The sequence below is a fragment of the Podarcis melisellensis genome, assembly GCF_964234715.1.
Source record: "Podarcis melisellensis genome assembly, chromosome: 3".
Taxonomy (NCBI): Eukaryota; Metazoa; Chordata; class Lepidosauria; order Squamata; family Lacertidae; genus Podarcis; species Podarcis melisellensis.
In genome coordinates this window covers 54,124,716-54,136,776 of record NC_138530.1, presented here as the reverse complement: position 1 = coordinate 54,136,776, position 12,061 = coordinate 54,124,716, and the positions used below count along the sequence as shown (strand labels likewise).

At 40.6% G+C, this 12,061-nt stretch overlaps 1 protein-coding gene across 9 annotated transcripts in view; it reads left to right on the top strand.

Moving 5' to 3' along the window:
* The first annotated feature begins 1,766 nt into the window (after window positions 1-1,766).
* The window catches only part of ARID1B (AT-rich interaction domain 1B), a 344,407-nt gene continuing 334,112 nt past the window's right edge, over window positions 1,767-12,061 (top strand). For 5 of the 9 annotated variants that reach the window (XM_081905095.1, XM_081905099.1, XM_081905094.1 and 2 more), the window contains exon 1: window positions 1,767-4,320. In XM_081905095.1, the coding sequence (XP_081761221.1) occupies window positions 2,557-4,320 (1,764 nt within the window). In that variant the 5' untranslated portion in view covers window positions 1,767-2,556. The remainder of the gene's footprint in view (window positions 4,321-12,061) is intronic. The other 4 variants (XM_081905101.1, XM_081905100.1, XM_081905097.1 and 1 more) reach the window with 1 other exon arrangement.

Below are 12,061 nucleotides of genomic sequence, written 5' to 3'. Positions count from 1 at the left end.
CTGCTCAGGGAAGTTTTTAATATGTAATGCTGTACTGTTTTTAACACTGATTGGGAGCCGCCCAGAGTGGCTGGGGAAACTCAGCCAGATGGGCGGGGTATAAATAATAAATAATAATAATAATAATAATAATAATAATTATTATTATTATTATTATTATTATTATTATTATTATTATTGTATAGTTAAAGCTATGGTTTTCTCAGTAGTGATGTATGGAAGTGAGAGCTGGACCATAAAGAAGGCTGATCGCCAAAGAATTGATGCTTTTGAATTATGGTGCTGGAGGAGACTCTTGAGAGTCCCATAGACTGCAAGAAAATCAAACCTATCCATTCTTAAGGAAATCAGCCCTGAGTGCTCACTGGAAGGACAGATCCTGAAGCTGAGGCTCCAGTACTTTGGCCACCTCATGAGAAGAGAAGACTCCCTGGAAAAGACCCTGATGTTGGGAAAGATGGAGGGCACAAGGAGAAGGGGACGACAGAGGGCAAGATGGTTGGACAGTGTTCTCGAAGCTACTAACATGAGTCTGACCAAACTGCAGGAGGCAGTGGAAGACAGGAGTGCCTGGCGTGCTCTGGTCCATGGGGTCACAAAGAGTTGGACATGACTAAACGACTAAACAACAACAACAAAGGAGGTCACACTGCATGGCAGTCCTACTTGGTGATTTGAGCCTTTAATCTAACATTTTCTTCTTTGCGGGGGGACTTTTACAACACAATCCTCAGAAGCAAGGCCCAATGACTTATTCTGAAATGCCTAGGATTAGTTGTAAATAACAACTATGGACATATTTAGATGGACACAGTCTGCTGTATCAGTGAATTTATTTCCGACTAAATACTGACATTATTTACTATACAGAGAGATTTATATAGATTGTTTTTGACAATGCCGCCAGTCCTGACAAGGGGGGTGGGGCAGCACCTACAAGTCTACAGTAGAAAAATACAGTGCGATGGCTTGCTGGGTGGAGCAGAATTGCAATGCCAGCTTCCTGCCAGATGGATTGCTGTGGCTTACTGGCAGGGAGAGGCAGAAGGCTGCAGTGCAAACGTACTGGCAGAGCTGGCTGGTGCGTTTCCACTGCACCAACTTCCCATACCACTTTGCTCCTCCCCAACCTCCAGTTACCCACCTGCTGGGAAGCTACCATAGTGGCTCCATTCAGTGGTGGCCTATTCTGATTTTCCACCTGAGGTGAAAGGGGAAGCTGCTTCCCCCCTCCAAGCCCACCCGCCGCCAAAGCCTCACTTACCAGGGTTGTGCAAAAACAATTAAGAGCAAATATTTACCTTACTGACATATTTCTTTATCTAATTTTAACTCGCCCTTTGTCAAGTGATCTCAGGTCAAATTACATTAATTATAAAATCTAATAAAAATGATTTTATTTTTTAAGAAATCAGAATAACTTTTATTCTGAAACAAGTGTCCCATCAAATATATTATCCCTGACCCAGCAAGGAAAACCCACATGTGAAAGTAGGCTGGATCTAGTTTTTGATGCAAATTAGCACGCAAAGTTCCAATTAGGACTATTAGATGTTGCATGCACAATTAGAAATGCCTTCATATCACATATTTACCTTATATTGTGCATGCCCAAGTATAAAGCTTTCTAAGTTTGATCATATGCACTTGATCATATGTAGATGGCCATTACACACTTTAATCCAGACCACTTTTAAAAACCAAACAAACATGCAGAATTACATCAGAGGCAAATTTAGTTTATTAAATTGTTTATTTTGGGGGGAGGGGAGCTAATAAGTGTGTGCTCTTTTTAGAAGACAGCAGCCCTTGCTGCAAAGGGGTACCTTTGATTTAATACTCCCCTCGCCTTAGCGAGAAAATACAAAGCGGGAGAAGGCAAGCATCCGTCCCCCACCACGCTTTTTTTTTTTGTTTTTGTTTTTGCAAAGCTCTGTGCCAGCTGCCCTGTTTTTCGAGGCTGATGAAGAGAGGCTGTGAAGTGTGCGTCTCCTCTTTCTTGCATGTTATCATCCGCCACTAGAGCTGCAGCAGAAGGCGGAAGGAAACTCCAGTCCGCGTTTTCCATGTGCGCTGGAGTAATCAGAGAGAAGTGGATAATAGTTGTTAGAGCTCTCTCCCTCTCTCTCTCCCCCTCTCCTTCTCTCGCTCTCTCATGCCATGCTGGGCCAGATAGGCTCAGCCAGACGTGTATTTACCCATATCCGGGTTAGAGAGGAAAAGAAAAAAGTTTCATTTAAACCTGAACAAAAAACTTTCAACATGAAATCACACAGCAGGAACAGGCACAGACCGTAAGGCATTCTTACCATTTCTAATCTCCATCAAGGACTTGGGGAGGGGAGTTTCGGTCATTAAAAAAAAAAATCGTGTTGTGTGTGCGCGCGCGCGCGGAGGGAATGATCAGCAGGCTTTTTTGTTAAATCGTTCGTTTCCTGAATTGTGGGGCTTTTGGGGGGTTTTCCCCCTCCCCACCCCCATTTGTTTTGCCCATTTTTTTTCCAGGCTAGAGGGGAATTAATTGATTTCTCTCCCCCACCTCCTTGCAATGTTGCAATGATCATGGCCGCGCAAGTAGCAGCGGCTCCGGCGGGTGCGAACAAGAAAGGCAAAACCTCGAGTTTGCCGGGCAACTTAAGCCAGGATCTCAACTCTGGGGGTCCCGTGGCAGGCACCGCAGGAGCTGCTGGACCGGGCTCTCTCTTGGGGGTCGTAGATGGGACTAACAACAGCAGCGGCGGCGGCGGCGGCTTGAATAATGTAGACCACCATCTCCTCCACCACCATAATGAAGTGAACATGGCCAATAATGCAACTTCTGCCGCCGCCACCGGTAATACCAACAGCGGTTCTTCCTCGGAATCGGTTCTGAAAGAAGCTGGAAGCTTGTCGGGTTTACCTTCCTCCTCTTCTTCTTCTTCTACCCCGGCTATGGAGACAGGGCTGCTCCCCAACCACAAGTTGAAAAGCGTCGGAGGCGATCACCCTGCCGCTGCTGCCGCCGCCGCCGCACCTTCCCACCACCCCCATGCCCAGCACCAGCACCCAGCTCACCTCCATGCCCAGCACCCTCATGCTCACCACCACCACCACCACCACCATGCACTTCCACACCAACAGCTAAATCAATTCCAGCAACAGCCGCCGCCTCAGCACCATCCGATGCAGAATAACAACAACGGCGGCTGCGGCGGCGGCGGCGGCAGCAACAACAACGGCGGCGGCGGTGGCGGCGCTGCTCAGCCCAGCAGCGCAGACATGGAGCAGCAACATGGAGGAAAAGACAGCGGCTTAGGGGGACAGGCCGAGCCCCAGAGCCGGCCACAGTCCCAGCCCTTGGCGAATAAAGGCGGCGGCGGCGGCGACGAAGAGGCGGCGACGCCGCCGGACAAAATGGGCGAGCAGCACCTCGGCAGCCGCTACGACCACCCCGGCTTGGGACCTTTGAGCGGGCAGCCGCCGCCGCCGCCACCTCAGGGAGCGGGCAGCGGCGGAGGCGCTGGAGGAGGCGGCGGCGGCGGCGGGCCCTCAGCGGTGGGTGTCTCGGAGTTTAATAGCTATTACGGCAGCGCTGGCGGCGGCAGCAGCAGCAGCGGAGGCGCCTCCTCAGCGAGCCGGGCTGGGCCTTGCTTTGATCAACATGGCGGACAACAAAGCCCCGGGATGGGGCTAATGCACCCCGCGGCGGCCCCCAACAGCATGGACCCCCTGCCCAACTCGCACGAAGGCTACGCCAACAGCCAGTACAACCACTACGCGGGCGCCTACGGCCGGCCTGGCGGCGGCAGCAACGCTGGAGGAGGAGCAGGAGCGGCGGCGGCGGCTGCAGCAGCAGCAGCGGCGGGAGGAGGAGGAGGCGGCGGCTATGGGGGCTCCTCGTCTGCCTTCGGGGTGCTGAACTCCCCCAGGCAGCACCAGCAGGGCATGATGCTGGGCCCGGGCGGAGGAGGAGGCAGCCTCGGCAAGGCGTCGGGGTCTGCGGGCTTCCAAAGGTTCTCCGGGCAAAACCAACACCCGTCTGGGGCCACCCCAACCTTGAACCAGCTGCTCACTTCCCCCAGCCCCATGATGAGGAGCTATGGCACTGGCTACCCCGATTATGCCAACCCCACTGCTGCCCCATCGCAGCAGCAGCAGGCTCAGGGAGTAGCAGCAGCAGCAGCAGCCGCCCCAGGAAGCCAGCAGGCAGCAGCAGCAGGCATGGGCAAGGACATGGGTTCCCAGTATGGAGGTGCAAACCCAGCCTGGGCAGCAGCACAACAAAGAAATCACCCGGCTATGAGCCCTGGAAACACTGGACAGACCATCAGCAGGAGCCAGGTAACATTTAAGAACCCAAAAGAGCAAGCAGTGTGTTGTTTCAGTTGCCTGTGTGTGTCTGTCTTTACTTTCTTTCTAATTTACTTTTCTCCTACTCCATCTCAACTCCTTGCTGCCCTCCCTCACAGGGTTGGATAATGCACAGTGTCTGACTCTGATTAGGTCAGAAAGACATCATGGGGAGGGGGGATGACTTTCCTCCTAAAAATCAGACCATTTCATTTATACAGTTGAACAATACACAAGACCCACTGTACCCCACCCAGTGCTCCTACTCTAGACTTATTAGAAATCTGAACACACAAGGCCCAGAGGAAAATCACTTTGGAATGGGAAAGGGAGGAACCAATGCCATAACCAGCAGAGCTTGCAAAATCACACTCTTTCCTTTCCTGTCTTGATCTGTTTCTCTTTTAGGTTATTAGAAAATAGTGTCGTTTGGATAGAGTTTTATATTGAAACTGAGCAAAAACAGTGTAAATATGTTGTATCTATGCTCCACAGTAGTATAAAGAGCTTCACATCCTGGTTGTTCGAATGACTTTCTCTTTTGGCATGTTTCTCATGTCCTCACAACCAATATAAAAATAGTTTAAAAATATGTGGAATGTTATAATTAGATATTCCCTGTGTTTGCTCTTCCCTTACGGGCAAACTTTACGCTTCGTTGGTTGATGGGGGAGAATCTAACGAAAAAGGCGTGAGTATTGCAAGAGATCAACAGTTAGTGTTTCTGGAGGCTACACAATATTTCTGATATTGTGAATTACCAATTCAGTAGGCATCAGATCATGTCTGGACGATGTTCGTAAAAAGTTGTCTTTTTGCCACCTTTAAAACCATAGGAAATAACTGAGAACTCTTGATGTTTCTTGCTCGGCAGTCTGAGCCTAAAGAGTGACTTGATCTCCTTTGCAAGGTTTGGAATTTGAATTGTGGAGGTAAACTGGCTGTAATAGTCTCCAGACAGCTGCCTCTGAGTTGACATCTAATCTGCCATCTGATTGGCTCCTCTCTCACCATTGGGCATTTAGCATTGCTGATGTAAATAGAATTGCTGAGCAGTACAGTCACAAAAATTCTTGCCACAAATAATAACTGAGCACTTTTGCTCACAGATGCAAGGTTACGCATTCTTAGAAGAAGCTGAAATAATTGGCAGGCATCTTTTGATAGTTGAGGTTAAGAAGGATTCAGCAAACAAGGGACTGTTATGTTAAAAAGACAATCTTTTTTTTAAAAAAAGAATGTTTTAGGTGATCATTGGATCTTCACTGTTTAAATTTATGTGTAGTTTTCTTGTTAATCAACGTTGAAGATTTTCTTTATTTTGATGACATGGATAAATCTTTTAACAATTGCTTTTTATTTAAACCATTAGGGCTTTTTTAAACAAGTGTAATTGTAGTAGAACATATTGTGGAAAATCTATGCTGTAATCTGCATTTGTTTGACTGAATTCTACATTCATACTCATTCTGCATAGTATTATACATTATTTATTTTTAATGCAATATATATTTAGTGGCATTAGCTTTATTTGTGTACTTGTTATGAGGTTTGTGTCTCCAATATCTTTAGAAATGTGATCTCTTGTATTAACCAAGGCTATATAATGTTGTCACTTTTTTGTTTAAAATTATTTTTTAAAAATCCAGAAAACCATAGATATTTTTTAAAAATCTGTTTTGCATTTGGATTTCATTGATTAGAAACAGCAGGCATCATGCTTCATTTAGTTCTGTTGATATAAAAAATAAAATACAAGCTTATGCTTTGATTTTTAAGGAAGTGAATTATGTTAAAGGAGTAACAATATATTTAAGTTTTATTGGGGACCTTTTCCATCCTTAACAAGATGCTGTTATTATGGACTGTTAAATCTTTGAATATGCTTTCAGGAACAGTGGTAGAAGAAATAAATTCCCACATACAGTCTTTGGGGACTCTCAAAGCTTGGTTTCAGAGTAAAAGACATTTTAAAATGATTATGTCCTGGCGTAGACAGTGACTGCAGTAGTGACTGATGGGTTAACCTGAGAAAAATAATTTGAACCTTGAACAGACTGAAAACATATTTGTCTATTGTCTACAGTGTGTTTCTCTAATGTTTTCGTTTCTCTTCCTTTTTCCCCCCTTTATGGGGAAGTAAGAATTTAGCGAGTTAATCTTTTACTCTTTTGAATTTTCTGAGACAAAAGGGTTAGTTGAAACCATTAGGTAATGAAGATGTGTATGTGTAATCTCATAATCAATTTGAAAAGATTTGCTTTGTCTCTTTTGTTTTAAACAATAGACTATTTAAAACATATAGCTTTAATAGGTAGAAAAGGCATAGCAAGGAGGATTGTAGATGCGTATTACTGTTGTGTCTTATTTAGCCCCAATAGGTGTTACAGTTATTTATTATTTATTGGAATGAGAACAAAATCATAATGTCCTTATGAATCTTGGAATGAACATAGTTTGCACTTAACTTGTTCACATCCTGCTTGTAGTAGCAAATATCTGTTTGGTACTATTATGTAGGATGTGATTTATAATACATATTCTGGCAACATTCTTTTCTTTGATACTTTACATAGTATTTGTGATGAACATTGATCATTAGTATTCCCCCCCCCCCCATTTTATTACAATTTAACATCTTTCCAACTGATACATGTGATTAAGAAGATAATGGAGGTAAACTGGTAGTTCTTTTAAAATAACAATGTAATGAAGGCAAAAAATAATAAACCAGTTACTTCGTTATACATAAAATTCTTAAAAGTATAAATATACACTTTTGCTATTGTATTCCTGTGGATGAACACTCTGTATATTCTTAATGTATAGAATAGAATATTTACCATCTCATGTGAATATATTGGGTTTAATACCTAGCCAAATATATGTGTGCTGTATCTGTTTAAAAATGCACATCTGGGTGCATATTAATGTATAACTATATTTGTACAGATGTTCACAAGGTAATTGGTGATTCTAATCATAACCACTTTAACCTTCCCTGTAAAATAAAAGAAGATAGAATACAATACACTACCTGAAAGCTTTATGACGTTATTACTTATTGGTGTCTACTTGTGTTTTTAATATGTGGGGAGATAAATTCTACCATGACCAAGTATTCTATCTCATTTGTTTAAAAAACCCATTTAAATAAAATTTGGTTGTTATTTTTCATAGCACTTGCCAGCTACAAAGGGATCTCCTATTGCAGAAAAAGGAAGGAACACAGATAAAGTCCAGTTCAAGTGTGTGCTTCAGCTTTGCAGCATTAGTCTTCCTGCAAATAAGGTCTATGATATTACATTTAGGAGTGACACACAAATCTCATCAACTATTATTTTATTATTTACTAGTTTTGTGACTGTATGGTATGAACAGCAGAAGTCACATGACTCAGTTCATTAGAGCTCACATTCCAGGGATATAATTCACGTTCGATATAGGCACATAAAGTGCAGTAGTACATGTTTCCTTTTATCACCATGTTTTTCATTGAATAACTAATTTGACAAAATACTGGCTAGTTATTAGAAAAATCTGTTTAATAGTTGATTTTTTTAATGCATTCTTCTTGCTATGGAGACTGTGTATCTATTAAAGAAGCTGCTTCCCTCTCTGCGACTCGTGTTTATGCCAGCTGCATCCTATTTTGTCTGAGCTTTGTCTTAAATAAGGATAGTGGGACCAGAACCCAGTATTTGGAGACTTTCTGATAAATGTCAGCTGGATGTCTATAGACTATCAGTATACTAATGGGAGAAAATTACTCCTTTTCAGATGTTGGTTTGGGACCATAATTCTCCATCTAGAATATATTGTAAAAGAGCAATACCAAGAAATTAGTAGCATCTCTTGTTACTGCTAATTATATTATTAACACGGAGGGGATCAGTGTGTACACTACAGGCTGCAGTGTGCTAAGAATGATGGAATACTGAGTTTTCCGTAGGAATTTAAATGCAAGAGTGCTGCATGTAACAATAGTGGTAAATTAGTTCCTTTTGAACAGGCTTTCCACTGTCTTCAATGTTAGAGACAAGGCCAAATCTTGTGTTTGTTTTCATCCTGAAAAATATATAACTAATAAATGTATTTAGACAGGATAAAGTAAACCCATGCATATTAGACGGAAATGCTTCATTAAAACAAAGGCCTCAGCCCTGGGACCTTCATGCAACAGCAACAGGGAGTGTAAAGTACTGCTTCCAAGGATGTTCTCCATCTAGTACAAGTCTAAGTACAGAGGGGTACCTTCTTTTCCACCTACCAAGCATCTAATGACCCCAATTATTTATTTAGAATGTGTTTACAGGAATAGCATATATACGGATAACAATTGATATATGATGATAAAAACACCTCTGGGCCTATACAGGATCAGATTTGTGCCCAAGCACAAAACTTACTTTACTTTTGTAGATTGGGTTGATCAGTGTTCTAGAATTTTGTATGAAGCTTAAACGCGAATAGTTGTTTCAAATCCTTGTGTGTATATTCTATGACTGAAAAAAAGCAAGTGAGGTTTTTTGGGGGGGTGGAGGGAGCACAAAATTGGGGAGTGGTGGTGAAATCTCTAGGTACGATGGTGACTAGACACTTGGAATATTTTTAGTCATGTTCATTGTGCTTGCTTAAGCATGTTAAGTTCAGGGCGAGTGACCTGAAATGTTAATCAGCTGCAAGTTGTGTAGTGTATGGCTTTTATGTGGGTTTTTTTGTTCATATAACTGCCCCTCAAGTTTGTTAAAGCATCAAAATTGCCTTGCGTTTTAGTGCTGTTTTAAAATGTGCCATGTATTAGGAGGCACTAAAGATTCTCTGTGGATATGTAAAGCAGTGGTACCTCACTTGCTGTGCCTGCTCAAGGCTTGAAAATTTCAGATCCCAGCAGTGTTTAGCTGTGGTAGGCTAACCCATTGGAATAAATTTCAGTATTGTGATTATAATGTCATATGATAAATATGAATTTTTCAATTTTGGGGCTATTTACATAGCTCCAAAATGCTTTTTTATGATTAGGGTGATATTTGAATTAATTCAGGTTTACTTTGCCAACATGCCTCAGTGGCTTTAAAATTTGTTTTTAAAATTGGGGTAGCATTAATTTGGGTTCCATTGAGTAGGCTGTTGTCATGTGTTGCCCACCACTCAGATAGGAATGCTTACTTAATTTATTTAGGTTTTGTAAGCCCCCTTTCAGGGCTGTACAGCCGCCTTCAAGATGAAACATATCAGGAGTATCAATGTAGATATGAGTAATTACAAAAGTAATGCTTGTTTGTGAAAATGAGGGACTTTAAAAAGAAATATGCATGTATTTATATAATGCATTTCTGGTTGAATTATCTGTAAAGGACCTGTATACAAATTTAGAGCCAGGTTCAAATTTAAATATATATTCTGAATTTAAGTCTCTTAAGTGCTTCCACAAACCATTCCTATTACTGAAACCACAAATTAAAGATGATATGGGCTAAACTGCTGCTTGTTTGCCCCCAGATAAGAAGTTTGGATGGGGGAATACATGGAGACATGTTATACCAAGCACTGTAAAACATGACATTATGTTAACATCCCCAGGTAATTATGTTGCAGCTTAACTTGGGGCCCATTGCAATACTTGAAAAAATATTTCTAAATTGAAATACTCTTCACGCTTAAAACTTCCAAAGCAGTAGCTGTTAGTCAGTTGCAGCAAAAACAACAATGTGTTTTAATGGCACTTTAAAAGGCTGCTGTGACATAAGCTTTAGTGGACTTGAGTCCACTTTTCTGACACATCATCAGATGTTCCTATATAATTGTTAAGAGAATTGACAGATTAAACAGGGACAGTTTCTGAGCACAGCATGATTTCAGTGTAGTGTGTTTTTTATAAGAATACATTTATTTTGCTCACATTTGACATGCAAAAAATAAAAATGGTCATGCAAAGCTAGATATATGTTCTGTATGTTTGGATAATCGTCTCAAATTTGAAATAATCCTATAATACTAAATGCGTATGTATCTTTTTTCCAGATTACACATTCAGCGACACCTTTGCAAGGGTGTCATCTGATGCAAAATACTGTTAAAACTATATTCCACATGCATGTCTGAGGGCTTAATTTGATACTTAGAACTATTTTAGATTCAATTACAAAATGGAGCATTTCAGATAATCTTAACAAGATGAAAATGTGTAAAAGACGGTGGATATTGAATGCCATATTACTGTTTTAAGGGAAGATCAGACTAGAAATTTTGGTTTGGCAAGAGGTGTAGATAAATCAATGAACAAACAAGCATTAGAACCATAGTTAAAATAAGAATGATACCTGTATTTGCCTTGTTCATCTCCCACGATGATGCTTACTTTACATTCAGTTGGCTTGGCAGAAGATAATTTTTGCCATATAAAGTCCTGATTAGTGTTAAGAGGACCGTAATAGAAATTGTGCTCTGTGGGATTGCAAGTCAGAATATATGTTGTTTTGTAATTTATATAATGGACAAAAAGTTGGATAAAATTATTTAAATTATAGTGTAAAACTGTTTTCAGTATGCAATATCTACAGTACTTCTAAAAATAAAACAGGTATTCTGTAATGTGAAGTTATTGCATTTTTATATTATAGTATGATAATTGGGTAGTTTATATGATGGTTTTGGTCACATCTGCTTTAATAAATAATAAAAAAGAGGAAATGGTTTATAACAAACACTTTTCTGTAGTTTTGGTGAAATAGAGAAATTATATGATATGTGAAGAAAAAGTAATATTTCAAGAAGGAAAAAATAGTATCTAACATATTTTAAATAACATCCTATTTTATCTTGTATTTGATGTGCTTTTGTACTAGAATTTTACATATTTTAATGGACATAACTTATTTACCCTCTCCCTTTCCTCTCAATATTTAGAACTTCCGTTTAAGTATGTGGATTCTGGATTTTGTGATCTACATCTGCTTTCTCTTTAAAAAATGATCCATTATGTATAGGCTTACTGTCCATATCTATCTATTATCTAATTTCTAGAAGGACTGAGGCTGCTACTCAGTTTTATAGGCTGGATAAATATGTTGTGAAGACACTTGCACCCAGTATTATATTACTTAGCCTACAGTCCTAACTCTACATACCCTGGGGTAAACCTCTTGGATTAAGTGGAATGTACATCTGAGTAAACATGGTTAGGATTGCAGCCTTAGTTTTGTTGATTCCTCTGCCTTCTTAATAACGACAGGTTACAGAACAACTGAGAATTAATAAACAAGGGATTGTAGAAAGATACAAAGCCAAATCAATCCCTCTATCAAATACTAGTCTTCCTTATCTGAGCTTTATGAGTTAGATCCACCGTCTTCTGTATTTCACAGCAGCTGGGTTTTTTTACACCTTTTCTGTTCAGCTTGTGGCGCTTGAGTTTTGTGATAGTATGATAGGATATCAGATTGGGAATTTTTTAATATAATGACTGTTCAGATAAATTAATTAGTTGTAGAGGAAACTAATGAATAGCTGCATTTTGCAATTAGGTAAACCTAAGTCTTATTGATTGCAATGGCAAACCGATTATGTCTCTTATTGGCAATGAAAGGGTTTAAGCCAATTGTTTCTCCAAAACAACGCACTTAAATTTTTTGAGAATCTTTTTGAACAGGTATTTTCAGTGGGATTTTCTTCTCTTCTCTGGAGATCCTTTGTTTAACATTGAGGAAATGTAAAATGTTTGGCCTTATGG